Here is a 20,740-nt window from a genome sequence, read left to right on the forward strand (position 1 = left end):
GGATTTGAGAAGTCACTCAAAATGTGCCCTAATTTTTCTTTCTTCAGCACTAATCATAATTTCTATGGCAAAATGAACCCCCTCATTTTGTTCCTTTGCAAATTAAATGTTTTAAGTGTTAACACTTTATTCCAATCAAGATGACTTCAGGTGTGCCATACTTTTGTCATAAGTAAGACTGTTAGCGCTCTAGTTGTTCTTTAGAACACTCTGGGACACTCTGTCACTGGGCTATAGTTGGGCTACATCTGGCTGATATTTGGGCTACATTTGTTTTTTTTGTCTCTGGTGGCCATCTTTGGGCTACATTGGGCTACATTGGGCTACATTTGGGCTCTAACATATATATAGCCCAATGTAGCCCAATATATATTTTTCAAAGTTAATTTTCGTAAAAACCACAGGAGCATATATCTTGAGACATAGCAAAGGCACATCGGGCTACCAGTCCCTACAATTTTGCCAAGTTTTGTGGAAATCCATTCAGCGGTTCGAGCTAAAAGTGAGTCCAACCGCCCTATGGAAAACTCAATGTTAAAAACATGTTTTGGGACCCCCCTTTTTTCTCGGCCCCCGCTTGACGAAACCCCCCCAAACTTTCAGGGGACGCTCAGAAACAAAATGTGCCATTTTCCTTAAAATTTCAGCCAATTCCGTCCATCAACACCAAAGTTATTCAACATAGAATTTTCAGAAATCCCTATTCAAAAAAATCCTAACTATATATACCTACTGGCGACCGCCAGTAGGTAATATATATATATATATATATATATATATCTATCACTCCTTTCACTGAAGTTCTTCCGCCCACGTCCACCTTGTAAGGTTGGCGTAGGGCAGCGGGACGCAGGACTCCATAAATATTAAACAAACACCAGTGCCGCAGCGTAAGTAACGCTCCCCTACCCGGAAAGCTTTTCCAGCGGTAATTATATTTTGCTGACAAGTTTCAACCTACGTGGTCTTCCTCGAAGCCAATATGACTTGGCTTCGAGAAAGACCCCATAGGTCGAAACACGTTAGCCAAAATCACATTCACGTTGGAAAACCTATCCGGAGTCCGGGCGTTACTTGCCATGCAATGCTGGTGTCTGTTTAATATATATATATATATATTCACTGAAAAAACCATAGGTTATAGACAATATATAGTTAGGAATTAGCATTTAAAAAACCTTATTTTACTCACACAAAACCATTGAAATTCCATATATAGTTAGTTGCACTAACTATATATCGCGCACCCGCAATCCACTGCTGATCATGTCACATATTACATCATTCATGACATGGTCAGTGACATCACTGATGACATCACTGATGACATCTCAAATGACATCACTGATGAGATCACTGATGACATCATCCAGTGACTGTATAATTCTGTAAAGTTAAAATATGTCTTACATATTGAAGAATGAATGGATGTATAAGTGTCTTGATGAAGGATTTAGTAGGGGCATGGCTGACTGTATGAGTGACTGATTAAATGTGTCTCACTGAGTGCATGGGTTAGTGACTAAACTGTCTTAATTTGTGCATCATTATGTCTGTTGTTCTGTAAACTGCTGCATGTGTTGATCATTAGCTATATGATTAACTGTATGGGTTATTGATTGGTTGCCCAAGCATTTGTATGGGAGACTGAGTGTGTGTGTGGGTGGCTGGGAGGTGTATGACTCTCTGCATAGATGTGTGAGCAGTTGATTGACTGGATGTATGGGTTCAAAAGTGCATGTGGAAACAGCTGAATGGGCGGTTGACTGTGTGCATGAGTGTATTGGTGAGTGAATGGATATCTCAGTGCTACATGTCAAAGTAAGTACATATGTAAAACACAGTACATGTGAGAGTTACCATATATAAATAACTGTGCATAAGAGCCAGTGAATGTGTGAGTGGCTGTATGGATCATTGTGAACTTGTATCCAGGATTGTATAAGTGAGTAAATATGTTTTAGTATATGTTTGAATAAGTAAGGTGTGTATAACTGTATAGTTGAGGAAATGGAGGTGTGATTGATTCTTTGCATGACTGACTAAGTGTCTGAGTAACTCCATGGATGAGTGACAGTCTATGAGTGTCTGTTTACACTGAGTGTATCTAAGGTTATATTAGAGTCTGAAGAGGTTTATCGTATTATCACATGAATGATGTCATCAGTGATGTGATCAGTAATGTCAAATGAGATGTCATCAGTGATGTCATCAGTGATGTCATTTGAGATGTCATCAGTGATGTCATCAGTGATGTCATTTGAGATGTCATCAGTGATCTCATCAGTGATGTCATTTGAGATGTCATCAGTGATGTCATCAGTGATGTCACTGACCATGTCATGAATGATGTAATATGTGACATGATCAGCAGTGGATTGCGGGTGCGCGATATATAGTTAGTGCAACTAACTATATATGGAATTTCAATGGTTTTGTGTGAGTAAAATAAGGTTTTTTAAATGCTAATTCCTAACTATATATTGTCTATAACCTATGGTTTTTTCAGTGAATTTTCAAGGTTTTGTAAATGCTAATTCCTAACTATATATGGTCTATAACCTATGGTTTTTTCAGTGAATTTTCAAGGTTTTGTAAATGCTAATTCCTAACTATATATGGTCCATAACCTACGCGTACCGGGAGCTAACCTCGCGAAATTTTTTTTAAAAAATGTTTTTTTTTCGCACATATAAACCTCCTCAGCCACCCTCAGAAGACCTAGGGGGTCAAGATAACTCTACCGTGCCCCCTTCTACCCATTCCGAACATTATTTGCCCTCCATCTTGTATCTTAATTCGACCAAAACATCCTCAGACTGCCTTGGTATATTCAAATATATGCCAAAGACAGAAATGGAGGTGGTCAAACCAATTTTGTCCACAAATTGAGAAGTCGAGGAAGCATGTAAACAAATCTGTTTCAGCTTACATGAGAGACCATGGAATGGGCTCCCTGTACAACAATAACTTGCGTTACTACATGCAAGATATCTACAGAGGAGATGGAGTTCACTTCTCAGATGAGGGCAACAGAGTTTTCACTCTGAATTTAAGAATATGCATTGGTACCTACTTATAAGTACCTAAATGTACCATAAACCCAAAAGCTCTTCTCAGAGCTACCCTACATCTAATCACTCACAATTATTATTTTACTCTAACTTTTTTCACTAATTTTCAACAAAGTACGCTCCCTGGGGTGCTACCCGGTACGCGTACCGGGAGCTAACCTCGCGAAATTTTTTTTAAAAAATGTTTTTTTTTCGCACATATAAACCTCCTCAGCCACCCTCAGAAAACCTAGGGGGTCAAGATAACTCTACCGTGCCCCCTTCTACCCATTCCGAACATTATTTGCCCTCCATCTTGTATCTTAATTCGACCCAAACACAAAATGGTGGACTCCTGGAACGCTTAAGGTCCGCGAACCGAGGCGCTCAACGGTTCGCGTACCGGGTCGCTCCCTGGGAAGATAAAGGAAATAAAAAATAATCAAAAAATCCAACAATCAATTAACATACAGCATTTGAAAAGACTATCATTCATTTTTCATTGTAGTACGCTCCCCAGAACGCTTCCCGGTTCGCGGACCGGGCGCTAACCACGAAAAAAAACAAAAAAAAAAATTATTTTTTTTTGCCCCGCGGGGCCCCTTTAAAACCTCCACATTAAACCTAGGGGGTCAGCGAGGATCTACTATGCCCCCTTATAGTTATTTCCCCCTTTGTTTTGGCCTCCTCTTGTCTCTCGATCCTACCGAGAGACAAGATGGCGGCCGCTCCGGACTGTTTAGAATGTTGACAGACACCGGAGAGCCAATCAGCTTCGCTACGCGAAGTTCCGGTACGCTTAAGGTCCGCGAACCGGGGCGCTGCCCGGTCCGCGCTTACAGATATATATCTTTTTTTGAACGTTAATTTCTCAAAATCCACTGCAGCACATATATTGAGACCTACAAAAGGCACATCGGGCTACCAGTCCCTACAATTTAGCCAAGTTTCGTGCAAATCCATTCAGCCGTTCGGGCTAAAAGTGAGGCTAACCGCCCTATGGAAAACTCAATGTTAAAAACACGTTTTGGGACCCCCCTTTTTTCTCGGCCCCCCCTGGACGAACCCCCCCCAAATTTTCAGGGGCTGCTCAGAAACAAAATGTTCCATTTTCCAGAAAATTTCAGCCAATTCCGTCCACAAACGCCAAAGTTATTAGACATAGAATTTTCAAAAATCCCATAGGGAAAAAATCCTAACTATATATACCTACTGGCGACCGCCAGTAGGTAATATATATATATATATATATATAAATCACAAACTGGTTTCTCCTTCCACCTCCACCAAAGCCTCGGCGGTGAAGAAAGAGACACGAACCGCTTCTGTTCTCAGGCAAGATGTTTTATTTCAACCTAGCAGCAGTCAACAGATGACGCGTTTCGGGCTCAGGCGCCCTTGTTCACATAAAGGCTGTATGAGGTTAAAGCCGTTTTTAAATAATATGCCCTTCCCACCAAGGTCACGTGTTCAGGAAAGTAAACGATGGACATAGCAAATAGACTACATGATTTGTACTAAATCAATGTAATTTAGCTAACCCAACAAGCCATAAATTATTTTTGCATGACCTTAATACTGTTTCCAAATACATCATTATATACATGGGAAATTTCTCTTGCTGTATTATAGCGTCATAAAAGCTTTTTATGAAATTACAATTTAATTAATTTCAAAGCGCAAATTTCATTTTCGGCATTTTGTCCAATATATACTTGAAGATGAAGGATCACAAGAAAACAACAGCCAGCCAGGGCAAAAATCTGGTACCCAAAGGATCCCACTATAGTGGAAATATATTTTTGCTCTTTGGTGAATATATCTGTTTGAGTCATTTCTTTCTTATATATATATATATATATATATATATATATATATATATATATATATATATATATATATATATATATATATATATATATATATATATATATATATATATATATATATATATATATATATATATATATATATATATAGTATACATATAAATATATGATATATTATAAATATATATATGCAGGATATGAAATAGTCACAGTGCTAGCCATTCTGTGATTGGAGGCAAGCTGGCCGAATAATTGGTGGGGTCTATCCACAGACCGCGGGTCATATGATCATCCCTAGAGGCCAAATGCGAACGGCGCCCATGGGATGTCCCATACACCAGACTCTAGAATCACAGCTAAACCACTCATTTATTCGTCTGTGTTGTGCCACCCAACTAGTGCTGGAAACCCAACCAACTTTTCTTTCAACCTAGAAAGCAGGAAAGAAGACCTAAGAACATACAAAGGGATTCATTTGCAGGCGAAATTATGTCACATCATCATCGGGAGTACTATCACACAGAAGAATGTCTAAAGAAAACTTAAAGTGATTTTTCATATCCTAAAACTACATACAACAAACATTTTATTTTTTCAATGAGTAAAACAAATGCCCTGTTAAGTAATAATAGTTTGTGGCCAATGGTCTGATAAGAGTGAAAGATGGCTCATAATTTCAAACATATACAGTCTCCGACACCCCCGACCATGCTAATCACCCTTTATAAAACTTAAGACAGTCTTTCCTAAATGCAGTGTAACAATATAGAGATGAAAGGGCTTCTACAGCTGTTTTGACCCCATCTTAGTATCCACTACATGAGGACTTAACCTGGGGCTCCCATTTTACTTTTTGTCCCCCTTTGCCTCCTCCCACCGTTTCCCTCCTGCCACGCCAAAGTGCCTCGCCCTCCCCCTAGGACCTACTTAATGGCGGCCACAGCACAACTCCATTGAGCAGGTCCTCTTGCCAGCTCCCCCTGCGACAGTTCTCCTGCCCAGCTTGCCCACAGGCCGCTACCCTCTGCTGCCTGTTTACCTGCTGCTCTCGGTTTGTGCCTCCTCTGCTCGTTTCTTGCTCTGTTTAGCCTTTTTGCTCTCGCGTGCATGCATCATCTTACTGGAAGTCACATACTCTCATAGTATAAATGTTCTAAACACCATATAGTACTCGGTCTGAGGCTTACGTGTGGCTGTGCTCTCTAAAATGTGAACAGCATGAGATAAGGTGCATAGGCGCTCTTATAGGCAGCGCACTCAGGCGCGGTGCGTCCATTGGGGCGTAGGGGCGTAGCCCCACTAAGCCCCATGGACCCACCGCGTCGTCGCGTCGTCACTGAAATAAAAATAAAAATATAGAATGATCGCGCTACCCGCCGGCCGGGAATCCGGGAGACACCCGACTTTTCCGGAGTGCGCAGGGGGGGGGGGGGCGGCTGGGCCTGCTGCAGCTTGAGTGACAGTTCACTCAGCTGCAGCAGTACTGCGTAAGTGAATGTTTGGGCAGAAACTAGCCCGAGCATGCGCAGATAGTTTCCCTGCTGAAGTCCTCCTTAGAGAGAGGACCAGGGGGCGGGTCGCAGCCCCCTGGGGTTCTAAAGGGCGACTGGGCGAGCAGTCATGGTGCCCCCCTAGCCAATCCTGGCGCTGCATGCAGCACCAGGATTGGCTGGTCCAGTGGTCCACGTGCAGGCCAATCACTGTGTGACTTCGCGCCATCCGCTACCGTAACATACATTAAGTACATATGTCACACTGTGTGTGTGCGGGGAGGGGGCGGGGGGTTCGCTTCTGCCTCCCAAGCAGCATCAGACGCTGCCCTCTTCAGTGACTATCAGCGCATTACAAAATGAGCTCGCATGGGAGAAAGCGGGGATTCCCATTTTGGTGTGAAGTTGTAGAAATTTATACATGACTTTGGGCTCAATATGTATGTTCCGATTTTGGTGTGAAGTTGTAGAAATTTATACATGACTTTGGTGTGAATATGTACCATCAAAACTGCAGGGCCACACCAAAGGAGAGAGGATGTGGTCTGACGGTTAGCGCGGCCGACTTTGGTGCTGTGAATCCAGGTTTGAGCCTCTTATCGAGCCATAAAAATGTGTACATGACTTTGGTGTTAAATAAATAGATGTTTTAAAAAACAAATAGAAATGATGTTCCGACTAAGGTGTGAAATTGGTGTCGAATAAATACTAGTTTTAAAAACAATTAATATTAATCATGTATCATTGATGCTGGAGTACAAGGTTCGAGACTGGTATTGAACACTGACAAACTGTGTGCAAGTTATATGGTCATAGAAATACATGAATGATGGATGGATGCAGGGTGGGTGCATTAATGATTGTTGGGTGGATGGATGGGTGGGTGGATAGGTGCATGGATGGATGCATACATGATGGGTGGATGCATGATAGGTGGATGGATGCATGAATGATGGATGCAGGATGGATGCAGGATGGATGCAGGATGGATGCAGGATGGATGGGTGGGTGGATGGATGGATGGGTGGATGCATGAATGAATGATGTATGGATGCAGGATGGATGGGTGGATGGATGGGTGGATGCATGAATGATGTATGGATGGATGCATGGATGCATGCATGATGGGTGGATGCATGATGGATGGGTGGATGCATGAATGAATGATGTATGGATGCAGGATGGGTGGGTGGTGGATGGATGGATGGGTGGATGCATGAATGTTGTATGGATGGATGCAAGGGGGTTCGGGCTCGCTCACTGCGCTCGCTGCGGTGCAATATGCAAATTAGTTTACGCCTCACCACTTTCAAATGTCACCAGCCGCCCCTGAGCGCACTATGTATTCTGACGGGTCTGTGCGAGACCCCCACAGTTTAATTCTGTGCTCACTTTGGACGGTAATTGCTGCTTTCACGTTGAACTTCCAGCCGGAGACCTCGCCCTGCCCATCACCCAGTGGGACTGGGGAGGGAAAGTGAGCCGTGTCCTTCCTGCGCTGGACACCCCCCTCTGCACGACCCGACACTAATGAAGCTCTGCCCTGGTGGGGGTGGTCATTAGCGCCAGAGCCAGGTGCCCGATTCTGTAAGACAATTGATCCTTTCTGCTTCGGAATTAGAAACTATTATTTATTTATTTATTTATTTATTCAAAGTTTTATATAGCGCGAACAAGATCCTTACAGATATCAGAGCGCTTCACACAGACAGGGTAGTAGGAATGAACAGAGATAATGGAAGCAGTATAATAGTCACTGACATGGTAGGATAATAATAACATACATAATACATATCAATATACAAGCAGGTAAACAAGTAATATAAGACGGCACCAGTCATTGATCCCACTACAGAGGTGTTCAGGTACACCTTGGGTGTGTGGATGGCTTATAACAGTGTCCTAGTGTAGAGAGAACACTGAGTGGGGGCATCGGGAGAGTGAATCAGTAAACCAAAGTGTATCGTATATTGGTCGGTATTAAGAGAGTAGCGTAATAGTGACCTCCATCAAGTAGAAGTATAGTGCCAAAGGACAAGGTGAACAGTGATACAGAGCAATGCAGAGTCTCTGATCCAGCATCTATAAGGTTCAGGAGATCTTGGCCAGAAGGATGGTTTTCACCTCTTTCTTGAAGAGTGCAGTGGAGGAGATAAGCCTGGTTTCAGGAGGGAGCGCATTCCAGATCCTGGGTGCCATTCCTGAGAAGGAGCGCTTGTATGTTTTCTCTTTCCGGAATCTACGAGGTTTCAGGAGTAGATTTTTTGTACTTCTATTGGATCTCGAACCTCCTGATATAGACAACTTTTGAGCGAGGTAGTTGGGTGCATTGTGGTGCACGGCCGCGTGTGTCATAACTGCAATTTTTAGCTGTATTCTGGCTTCAAAAGGCAGCCATTTTAGAGACTTTAAGTCTGGGGATATATGCGAGTGTTTTCTTGAGCCAGTAATGAGTCTCGTGGCAGCGTTCAGGGAGTCTCTTAAGGGTGCTGTTGTGGATAGCGGGAGTCCGCTGAGGGCCACAATTCCGTAGTCTATTCGAGGGATGACTAAAGCTTGTACAGCAGTTTGGAAGTCTTCGGCAGGGAGGAAAGGTTTAATTTTCCTCAGTGTGTTGATTTGGAAATTAGCTCCTTTTGTGGCTTTGCTAACGTGCTGCTGAATGTTGAGCTTGGCGTCGAGTGTGATGCCTAGGGATTTCGCCGAATCCACGATGGTAGGTTGGACATTGAGTGCTGTTAGGTTATTGAGCCAGGTTTGGGTGGTGGAAATTTTCGCCGGGGGTGAGATGAGTAGGAACTCAGTTTTCAGAGCATTTAGTTTGAGGTGATTATCGGCCAGCCAAGATTGAGTGTTAATAAGTGTGGAATTCAGATGTTTGATATCTTCCGGGGATTGTAGCTTTAGGTAAAGTTGTGTGTCGTCGGCGTACATATGGAATTGGACATTGGAAGCTTGGCGCAAGGTGGCGAGCGGTTCCATGACGAGGTTGAACAGTGTGGGGAAGAGGGAGGATCCTTGTGGGACACCTAGATCTGCAAGCACAGGTGTAGATAGCACATTGTCGATCTTGAACTTCTGAGACCGGTTGTGAAGGAAGGACGAAAACCATTTGAGAACAGTTCCCGATAGACCCATTCTAGTGCTTAGCAGCTCCAGCAAGTTCTCATGTTTGACCGTGTCAAATGCTGAAGAGAGGTCAAGAAGGATAAGGAGGCAGGACTCATTGCGATCAAGAATTTGGAGGGCGTCATCAATTATGTGTGTCATAGCTGTTTCCGTGCTATGTTTCGCTCGGAAGCCTGATTGATGAGGGTTGAGGAGGTCAAATTGATCAATGTGTTTTGTTAGTTGGAGTTGGACACATTTCTCCAGCAGTTTGGCCAGGGTGGGGATGTTGGTGATGGGTCGGTAATTGTTTAGGTCAGACGGATCAGCTGTAGGTTTCTTGAGTATAGGCGTGACTTGCCCCCCCTTGAGGGAGTCTGGAATTAGGCCTTGTTGTAGGGAGCTGTTGATGATTTTGGTCCAGAGAGGGAGGAGCAAGGGGATGAAGTCTTTTACAGCATTAGCAGGTAGAGGGTCTGTGAGGTGATTAGAGGGCTTCAAGGTGCAGAGCAGTTTGTGAATGGCTTCTTCCGAGTAGGTATCGAAGTACAGCCAGGATGCCTTGTTTTTAGGTTGATTGTCAGACATTCTGGTGTGGTTGGGGAATCGGCTTACATCCATGATGAGGTCATTTCTTATGTTGTCAGACTTTAGCTTAAAGAAAGCAGAGAAGGCTTCACAGTGTGGGGTGTCGCTTGTTGTGCTGTTTGATTGTAAGGGTTGTGTCTTTGTTTGGGTCTTGATTACTTCGAACAGCTTTCTTGGCCTGTTTTTTGCTTGGTCCAATTGGCGGCTAAAGAAGTCCGACTTTGTGCGCTTTATTTTCCTGAAGTAGGCATTTCTCTTGTTCTTAAGCCTTTTGAGGTGCAGTGCTGAAGGGTCCGATCTCCAGGTGCGCTCTGCCATTCGCATAGTACGCCTGTCGTCATTGAGTCTATCGTCATACCAGGGGTTAGAAATTTTGGTGGAGACTCTCTTCAGTTGCAGTGGGGCGACTTCATTGACTATTGTATTCATAGAGTCAAGGTAGTGGTCGGTCAGTGATTGAACATCCGAGGCACCTGAAGGGGGAAGGAGGAGATTGCCGATGTGGGGAGGCAGGGTAGAGGGGTTAAGATTCTTCATGTCCCTTTTCCATGTTTTGGATTTGGTTGGTTGAGCCGGGTTAGGTAGGTTTAACTTTTTCATTGATAAAGAAGGTGATAATGTGGTGATCTGACCAGTCGCAGGGTTGGATCGCCTCCAGTTGTGTAGAGTTCTCTTTGGCAATGATGAGATCGAGTATCGAGCCTTTGTCGTGTGTTGGTCTATCGCATATTTGGGTGAGGTCAAGCGCATTAAGGAAAGTTTTGAGACTATTCACCACTGTGTCTTTCTGATCGTTCCAGTGGAGATTGAAGTCACCCAGGTAGACTTGGGTGGTCTGCCGACCGGCATTGGAAGTGATCATGTCCATGAGTTGTTGGGTGAATATGAGATTGTCACCAGGCGGGTGATAGATGAGATGTAAAGCACAAACTTGTTTGCCCTCGCTGGTGATGTCGAGGCAGAGGAGTTCACAGGAGGAAAGGGAGGGGGAGTTGACTTTAGTAACGGAGAGGTTGCTCCTAAAAATGCATGCAATTCCCCCGCCCGTCTTGCCAGGGGACCTGTCCAGCCTAATGATGTGATAATTGGGGGGGACTAGTATGTCCATAATCGGGGTAGAGGCTTCAGTAAGCCACGTTTCCGTTAGAATGGCTAGGTCCAGATCCATAGCTGAGACGAGATCAGCGATGTCGGAGGAGTGTCTCTGGGCCGATCTGCAATTGAGTAGGATGCATTTGAGTTTGGGAGAGAGAAGGGTGGTCGAGCTTTCTAGAGTGAGTGGAACTTTTCTGAGGTTGTTAGGGACGGAACCTCTGTTGTTGAGTGTTGGGAGCCTCAGAGGGTTTGTAAGAATTGTGGGTATGGGGATGTGTGTGTTGGATATGTGTTTTACCGGACCTGGGCCATAGAACACTGAAGTGTGTGTTTAAACAAAAACGGGGAGGCTTATTGGAGGCAGGGCTGGACTGGCCATTGCGAGCACCGGGCAATCCCCCAGTGCGCCACAAGGCTGGGGGCCGGTTTTGGGCCCCTGGGGGCCGTTTTTGTTACAGGGCCATTTTTGCAGCATATATGCAAAATCTTCCCTGTGACAAAATCGGCCGGAAACTGGTCACGGCAATGAGTTCGGCGGCACCCCCAACCTCCGGGAGGGGGGGGGGGGGGCGGCCGAGCACTTTGCCAGGGACGGTTTTGGTTACCAGTCCGGCCCTGATTGGAGGCAGTTTACACCAGCAGCGCCACTGCTGTATGCTGCATGTTAGTACACGACAGCACGGAAGACGTGCAACAAAAGTTCTGGCGCCAAGCAGCAGCAGTAGCTGCAAATGCACTGTAAGGACTTCCTGCTTTAACCTCGAAGTTTCCACAATGAAGGTAATAGTTTATTAAATAAAACACACAGCCAGCGTGCTAGATAGGCATACTGGTGTTTTAAACAGAAAGCGGGTGCCGTGCTGAAAGAAAGCACGGCACCCGTGTACATCAAAAGAATGTGCGTGGTTGCGAACGGCATAACTAGGTGAAGCCTGCCAGTTAAATAAGGAGCGAGGGGCAGGTGGTGGTGAGGGGGTGACAACACCGAGGAATAATAGTAAAGTGACCGTGCATATTAAACATATGCACATGGCGTCCGGTGAACCAGGCGCTGTGGCAAAAAAACAACAAAGTAGTCCCTAAATTACAAGAAACAGCCTTGCAGCGTAACTTAACTGTAGTTGGTCGGTACTGCTTCCTCCAAAAACGGAAGTGACGTATCGGATCGCCAGCCAACAATAAGCGAGATAACAAGAGCCATGGCAGAGTTAACCAATGGCAAGCGGCAGGAGAAATTAACCTCAATATTGTATTTACTATAGGTCTTGCGACAGCACATGTGCTGTCTAGACTCGAACTAAAAATTAGCCTGGGAGCCACTTGAAATATTTAGGTATAATTAATTTTTTGATTGTGTCATTTACTTTCTGACAAAATCGTTCTTCGGACTTAGTAAATGTGTTTTACCAACACGTATCTGCATTATTTGACATAGTTATGTTATGTGCATTTGTAAAGCATACTGTTACGCACAAGAGTATCCTAGCGCTGGACAGGTGTGCATACCTAGCTCTGCCTATGGTAGATGATATCCCAGTTATCATGGCAGTAATATGCGCAGGATACACTGTATGTCCTAGTAGATGCGAATTTCCCACATTGTCCTCACATTGACCCTCCACTTACGGTAGCCCAGGCTGAAATAGAATTTGTTGCTAAAACCAGGATTTCTATGTCTTCTCGTACACTGATGCATTAGCTGGCACTTATATTTTATAATTTATCAGTGGCGGCTTCTTCTGGGAAGTAGTGGTGGGTGGGGACGGGTTTAAAAATAAATAAATAAATAAAATAAAGTTAATTTACCTGCTGGCCAGCCGCCTGGCCCGACGCCGCCTCTCCTCCGTCCTCTGCTTCTGTGAACCATAAGCACATAGGCTTCCAGACTCCTAACCAATCAGGATGCTTCTTTTACCAGCATGGCAGTAGCATTGTCATTGGTCTTAATGCTGTGATTCGCCGCTCAGACAGGGAGTGGGAGCATGTGCATGTTCTCCTCCCAGGCTTTGCAATGCAGCCAGGTGGAGGACATGCTAGATGCACATGACTGTTTGGCCAGCCAAGACTGCCTGCCAAATCGTCATGCGCACTTAAGTGCCCCAACCTCTCCGCCCTGCCCCAAAACTGGCTTCAGCAGGGTAAAATAAAATGCTAATAACATTTTTGCACTGCGGAAAAGGAGTGAGGCAATGCCTTAGCGGAGGAGCCGGCCCTAAAGGAACTTTTCATTTCTGTGTACTGCTATGTCCATCTGTGTACCTAAACACAGCCCAGCTCCTGTTTGCTGAGGCGGAAAAGAACCACACATTTGCTCTCTCATCGATTGACACATCCAACAGGGTTACTTTCATCAAATTAAAATGCATCTTGACCATCGGAAAAAGTGAAAATCTTTGGCTTTTCTGAATTCAATTCTACAAAGCCAAGCAACCTTCCAATTTCATGGGGGAGATACTGAAGCTGTGACAGTTGCTGCCTCTAAGATATGCACAGAGCTATGCTGCGGAGGGCATTGTTCACGCTAGGTTGATGACAGACGGGAAGATGGTGTGGGGGAAAATATAAGGGAAAGTCCAGAAGGAAGGAGTAGAACGAGAAGGACGAAATAGGAACCTATGCCTACTACCAGATGTCCGGCAGTTTCATAGCGTTGCAAATATCAGGTGCTACTACTTAGGTTAGATTCCTTTAATCAAGTGTAACTTTAAATGACCAATTTGTTAGAAGTCCTCTGGATTAGACGTGAACTGTACACTTCATCCATAGGCCAAAAAACGTGAGGCGCATCAGCACATCAACCTCAAATGCCCTCTGTGCAAGTGTGCCTCAGCATGAGCATGTATGTGCTGGTCTCAGTCCCTGAACTCACTTCAGGACTCCAGGGGCCATATTACGAATTGGCATTGTTTTCACCGGGCGCACCTTTTAAAAGGTGCATCCGGCGCAAACAATGACAATGCGCCATATTACAATGTATGTGCTAAGCCCAGGGCAGTTGTGAACTCATGCTGCACCCAGGGAAGGGCATTCATGTGAAAACACGAATGGCGTCTGGTAGCCGCTCCATATTTTCACTGTGCAGGCGACACCCACCTGCACTTTTAAAGGTGATTAGAGATCCCCTTGCAGGCGGGTGCAGTCAGTGACTGCACCCACCTGCAAGGGGATGTCTGGGGGGGTCCATAGGGCCCCCTTTCTCCTCTCCAGTGGGCTGCTCTCAGGGGGCGCACTCACAGTAGAAGGTGGAGCACTATGAGTGCACCCTGTTGTTGCAGGGTTTCTGTACTCACACAGAACTGTGCACAGAGGAGTGGAACCTCGGCAAATTAGGGTGTCCCAAAACTTACCTTAGCAACCAACTCACCCCTTACCGAGCTAGCTACAGTGTCTCATTGGACATATCAAACACCCAATGTTTAGACAAACCAGAACATGAACTTACAGTACCTCAGGGTACGTGGGACTCATGAACACTCTTTCGTTATATTATCATTACAAACCAGAACATGGAGTAAAGAAGACACATGTGCATTTGAAATGTTTATTTACTAATGCCGTCTTCTCAGGCGCAGTATCTTTGATAATACAAGTATACTTATTATCAGTAGCAAAATTATCAGCATAGTTACTAAGACATAAAAAGCGAATGGTGACAGCATGTTAACATGCTGTAATGAATAAGAGTTAACAACACTTATATCTCACCCTCCCTAACACATATATTATATTATTATCTAAGAAGGTCTCTTTGGGTTGTTTTAGGGCGGGCCCATACCTTAGTGTCCTAGCATGAAGGAATCACATCAGCATACACCAGCTCTCTCTGCATGTGCACCGCATCAAGTGTGTTAACAATTCTCGTGCAAAGCAATATCAATCCCGCCTCAAGCCCAAGTTGGCAAAGGCTGCACTTGTGTTATGACTATGAAGGCGTGGAGATCAGACCTCATAACAATTCCATATCGTGTTGCTCCTGAAACTTCAGCACTCTCCGTGCAGACATGTTTTATTAAACAAGACTGATATCAGAGCAATAACATATTATTCTCACATACACCACGGCAAACCACTAGGTTGAAAGCTAAGTCAACAATTAAGGGTCGTGTGCAGAAGTTGCAAGAAAGGAAAAATGGCGTTTAAATCTCAAATGTACCTATGCTAACTTAACACGATATAAGGATATATAGGAGCTATACAACACCCCCCCATGATCCGAGAACAGACTAAATAAGGTAACAGAAGTGCCATCACATGAGAGCAGAATCCATTTATAAACGAGCATGAATAAAGATTCAATTATAAAAATTAATGCTAAAAAAATAGCCCACAAATATAATGTGGCTCAAGCCAATAGGCAAGGAAAAATAAAATGTCTTGACCAAAAGTCAATAAAGTCAAGGAAATGCTATCAATCAGCATGTCAATTTGAGGCAGTGTCTAAGATAAGACCGTATATGAAAAGTAAGCTGCAACAGCCTCCAGGAGGAAGTCACTGTCCTCATCAGAAAACAGTTCAGCCATCCAATTTAAAAGATGAAAGGAACATACGTGATCTTCCAGCACCGGATCCTCTATAACCATCAGAGGACAGCTCGGTGGGTTCTCAAGAAAACTTAGTTCCAAGAAATTCTGCGCTGCCGACAACACATCCCAGGGACCCATTAGTCCATGTGCCACCGCCAAGGCCATAACCCTTTCGTCAGAACAAACCAACTCGTGAGCAATGATAGGACTCATCAGTTGATCAAAATCGACGTCAGAAGATGCTGGTCCGCAGAGACACAAATCAATGGCCCAAAGGAAATCACAGGTCAGACAGCGAAATACAGGCTGGACACAGGTGAAATAGGAGAACCGAAAAGATAATCCAAACGCCGTGCTTAGAGTCGCTAACGGCAGTGTGCCATAGTAATCAAGCATGCGGTTGCGAAACCGCGTCAGTAGTAGCCGTGCGTGGTCTTGCACAGGAAGGGCATCCATATTTAAAAAGGCAGAAAACCACCAATGCGCCAGCCGCTAATGCAAGCAAAAACGGGAACCCTCCAAACAAGGATGAAAAAATAGAATGGAAGAAAGCAGGGATGACTCCAAAAATCTTCTCAAAGGAAGTCACGAGACCACCGCTAACAACTTTAAAAAAATGTGCTAGGCCCGTTGTGGAGGATGCGTTAAAGATAGAACGGACCATGGCTCCGAAATGCAAGGGCAAATCAGTGTTTAAAAGAGCCTGAACCTCCGTGCGGGTGTTAGCAATGTGAAGCACGAAAGTTTCACGGGCCGAGCTCAAGGCCACCTCCTTCTGGGACAATAGAGCTCTTATTCTAGCCATGCCGCTGAATTCTGCTCCCAAGGTCGGTATCTGTGGCCAAATGGAAGACTCCCTATGTTCACGTGTGGGAGGATAAAGAACATTTCTGCAGCAAATAACTCGCTCACTAACCGTTACTATGAAAGCTATACCTTTAATTAAACCACAGCAGTTTTCATTATTGAGCATTAAATAACTACCATTCTCTAACAATTTAAACGTGGGGATGATAGCAGGAACTGGCGTGCCCTGTAAAACGCAAGCCATATTCGGTCTGTCCCTGTTACATGAACCGTGTAACTGTATGTGTCTACACATTAACGAATGATCTGGCGTCTCAGTACACTCATCCCCTGTTAGATAAACCTCTTGTTCATCCTTGAAACATCTGTATGTGTATGGGAGTGACCAGACCTCATGAAGAAAACCGCTACCTAAGGGTTCAAAACGACCTATTGGCACATATTTCATACAATTTGAAAACTTATATAAAGCAAAAGGCAGCGTTCTTAAACCGTGGATAAGCCACGTAGCAGCAGTGGTCTCTGCCACAGAAAAAGGTAAAGATTCCAATCTTTCAATATGGAGCATAGAAAAGGAAGCATCACGCATTGAAAGCAAGCGTTGTTTGTCTGTCAAATTAAATGGTGCAAATAAAGAGGAAACGTTCATGTATCCCCAGGGAACTTTACCCATTTTTAGAGTCTGTAGTGTCCATGCAAACTGCATGATTGAACGTAATTGATTTTGACCATGGTATAATACAGACACTTCATCATGCACAATATCAACAACAGACGACACAATATTATTTAATGTGTAAATTCTAGAGGAAAGCACGTTAATGCTATTGTCAACCACTGCAAGCACTTTCTCAAGATTTGCCTGATCAATAGCCCTAAGGCGTGAAGCAGCCTCAATCTGTGAGAGTTTCCAAATTTCATTGTAAACACCATATAACCACCTTTTCGACCTGCCACTAGCTGGGCCCTTAATGAAATCATTCAAATCCACGTCTGCATTCAGTTTGGAAAGGTGATACTTAACCGCAGGTAAAGTTGAATGTTTCAGCCAAGCTTGACACAACTTGCCAACAGAGTAAGAGGTGACAGTATGACTCAAATCAAAACGGGGATCAGATCTAACAGTCTTAAAACCGTCAGTTATATTTAAAAATCTCTTTTGGCAAGAATCAGCACCACGGTGCCAAAGCAGCCAACCCTTGGGATTCATACTGGAAATGTTAAAGGAGGAATTCAGAAGCAGAGCCTGTATATCTCTAATGGACAATTTAGTAAAATTACTCCAATTCTCATATTCCTCCAACTCCGGGAAAGACGGGGTGTTTAACCTTTTAGATGTAGCCAATCCAAAGCACGTGGTCTGGGAAATGGTTTCATTTAAAAACCACATATGATTTGGGATGAGACATGCACGGTGCAAAGCCTCAGTGCCTTGTACCTGCCAGGCCCTTGAGCCCCAAACTGATTTAAGGTCTATGGTATCCTTCCATAACTCATACCCTCCAGTAACTAATTGATCCAGGAAGGCCTTTGAATATATCAATTTTGTATTTGTAAGTCGAACTTTGGACAGAGGCTGTTTGTGAAATTTAAAATAAAAGGAATCGGGATTGGACTGATTAAAGTCAGTGAAATAAGTATACTTTTTAAGAAACGTTTCTGAACTCCCTTGTGTTGGTGCTGGGCAATGCTCCCACTGAGTAAAATTAACCGCATCCCTTCGGGAAGATGTCTTGTGTAAGAAGTGATTGCCATAATGTTGGTAACAGAACAACTCACCATAATTAGCAGATTCTAAATATAAATCCTCAGCATCAAAAGCAGCATAATATTTCAAATCAGAAAACAAACTTTCCACAGCATTAACATCCCAATCATCAGAACGAATGTTTTGTTTCACCACATCCCCCATATTAACTCTTAGTACATTAGGGACATTAACGACTTCCGTTGGACCATGAATCTGAAAACGAACTGCATCCCACGCGATTCCATCCAGAACAGGCCACGCTGTGATGTTAACCAAAGTCAAGTCTCTTTTTAATCTGTGTGTAGAATGTGAAGAGGAAAGTGGGGCCAAAGTTCCATTCAAATGAGTAATGCAAGTTCTCTCCTCGACATAGTGTCCATTCATAATCCGAAAAAAATAAAACACAAAACCAATTGACATAAAAAGGTAAACTGAAAAAAGGACCAGCCAAATGTATATCCAAGGAGGTATCAAAAAATGTTTTTTAAACAGGCTAGCATATAATGCAATTTTAGATGGTTTTTTCGAGGCAAGGGAAGCAGAGTCAAATGAAAATCTGGATTCCGTGGCTAAACGAGCTTGCAGGTCAGGCATGGACAAATCAGTGGGGTATGTATAGTCTGTCTCATCAAGGTTAGTTCCTGGTAAATTATTCAATAATGGAGTGGAAACAGCAGGTAATTCGATGGCCACCTCAGGTTCATTATTATAAGCAGTGGGCATAATTGAATTTCTCACAATGGAAGGACAGGAAACAGCCGGTGTCATGCTAAGAAGAATCGGCCACTCTGTGTATCTTGACATTGTCAATAGAAATAAACCTGTTTTCCTTACGACCTGGAAGTGGTGGTAAAATGACTGTTCTTGTGCCCTTCACTCCAAGCACTGGGACCGGAGCTCGATAGGAGGGACCAAACTCTTTCTTGTTGTCGATCTTCTCTCGAACCAGTTCTCCAACTTGGGGTAGCCAGCCAACTACCGGGATCTGCAACGCATCATCCGACGTGGAGGGCAAATGTTCCTTTGCAAGAGTGTCTCTCGTCTTTTGTAGATTCTGTAAAACATTGCAATGTTCATCTGCGTCAAAGGAAGTGGCGCGAACCACCGAGTCTAGACCGTCAAGGTCAGGGACGAACATCTTGATGCCAAAGAGCATTTCGTATGGGGTCCGCCCACCCAGAGACCTTCTAGGGAGATTATTAAGAGCACGCTGCACGCCATAGAGATGAGCCAGCCAATTTCTGCCAGTGCCTATAACTCGGGCTGTCAAAGATTGCTTTAAATCACGGTTCATTCGTTCAACTACACTATTACCCTCGGGTCTGTAGGGTGACGAAAACTTGACTTGGACCCCCATCGAAGTCATGGCATCCTTATACGCCTTAGAGGCGAAAGCCGGACCCTGATCCGAATGGAAGGTACCACAGGCAAAAATCCCTATAAAGATACGCAAATCTCTGATGACAGTCCGGGAATCAGCGCTGCGATGTGGCCATACCCAAACAAAGCGTGTGCATGAGTCAACTGCTACTAAGATGTATTTATACGCAGTATCAGATGAAAATGGACCGCAGTGATCTAAATAAACACAGCCTAGTGGTTTATTAGAAATGTACAACTGAGTCTGAGGCGGACGCGTAGCAGTTGAAGGTTTAATCTGCTGGCATATGTCACAAAGAAGGACATAATCACGCGTCTGTTTGTACAGTCCCCGCCACCAGAAACGTTGTTGTAGTTGCGTTACAGTGGCTGAGACGCCCGCATGCGCAGACGCCACACCTTCATGAGCCGCTGTAATCAAGTCTGTTCTGCGATCCGAGTTGGGAATCAGCCGTTCCCCAACATCAGGAATTGTCACAAAAGGAACCTTTTCGGGACTTAAGTGGTATTTATACTTCGAAGGGAATCCCGAAGGATGTTTACTTCCCTTCTCAGAGGCAGCAATCGCTGCCAAGATGTCGCTATCAATCTTGGTTTTAGACCTAGTAACTGCTGCAACTAAGTATGTAGATACTGCTGATTTCGCTGCTTCATCAGCAAGCGAGTTGCCAAAAGCGTGAACTCCCACGCGCTGATGACCGAGAGTATGAATCACATAAACGAGTGGCAACATAGCCTTAAGCTCTGCCACTCGAACCCAGATCATTTTATGTTTTATTGTGCTACCCTTGGAATCATGAAAATCATTTTGAATCCAAAAGAACAAGTTTTCATTGTAAGACTGGACACAGTAGTAAGAATCACTTACAATTAGAGTAGTAACACTTGGATCTGCGTACTCCAAAGCTAGTAAGAGAGCACGAAGCTCTGCCAATTGTGCGGTGCAATCGCCCAGGGGCAACGTGTGTACCTCCCTGGAAATGAACTCATCATTCAACATAGCACCGACCACAATGGCGCATGCGGAAACGTAGGCATGTTTAGAGCCATGCGCAACCTGCGCCGACCCATCAGTGTAAATGATGCAATGGAAGTCCTCCAAAGGTCGCATCGCCA

At 44.2% G+C, this 20,740-nt stretch overlaps 1 protein-coding gene across 2 annotated transcripts in view; it reads right to left on the reverse strand.

Annotated features, from left to right (window-relative positions):
• DLGAP1 (DLG associated protein 1) overlaps nucleotides 1-20,740 on the reverse strand; it is a 620,950-nt gene that overhangs the window by 366,246 nt on the left and 233,964 nt on the right. The window contains exon 5 of one of the 2 annotated variants that reach the window (XM_078687477.1): nucleotides 1,322-1,330. The exons of the other annotated variant lie outside the window; for it this stretch is intronic. Coding sequence (XP_078543603.1) covers nucleotides 1,322-1,330 — 9 coding nt within the window. The remainder of the gene's footprint in view (nucleotides 1-1,321; nucleotides 1,331-20,740) is intronic. 2 annotated transcript variants of the gene reach the window in all.

This window comes from Lissotriton helveticus, chromosome 4_1 (assembly GCF_964261635.1).
Source record: "Lissotriton helveticus chromosome 4_1, aLisHel1.1, whole genome shotgun sequence".
Lineage (NCBI taxonomy): Eukaryota > Metazoa > Chordata > Amphibia > Caudata > Salamandridae > Lissotriton > Lissotriton helveticus.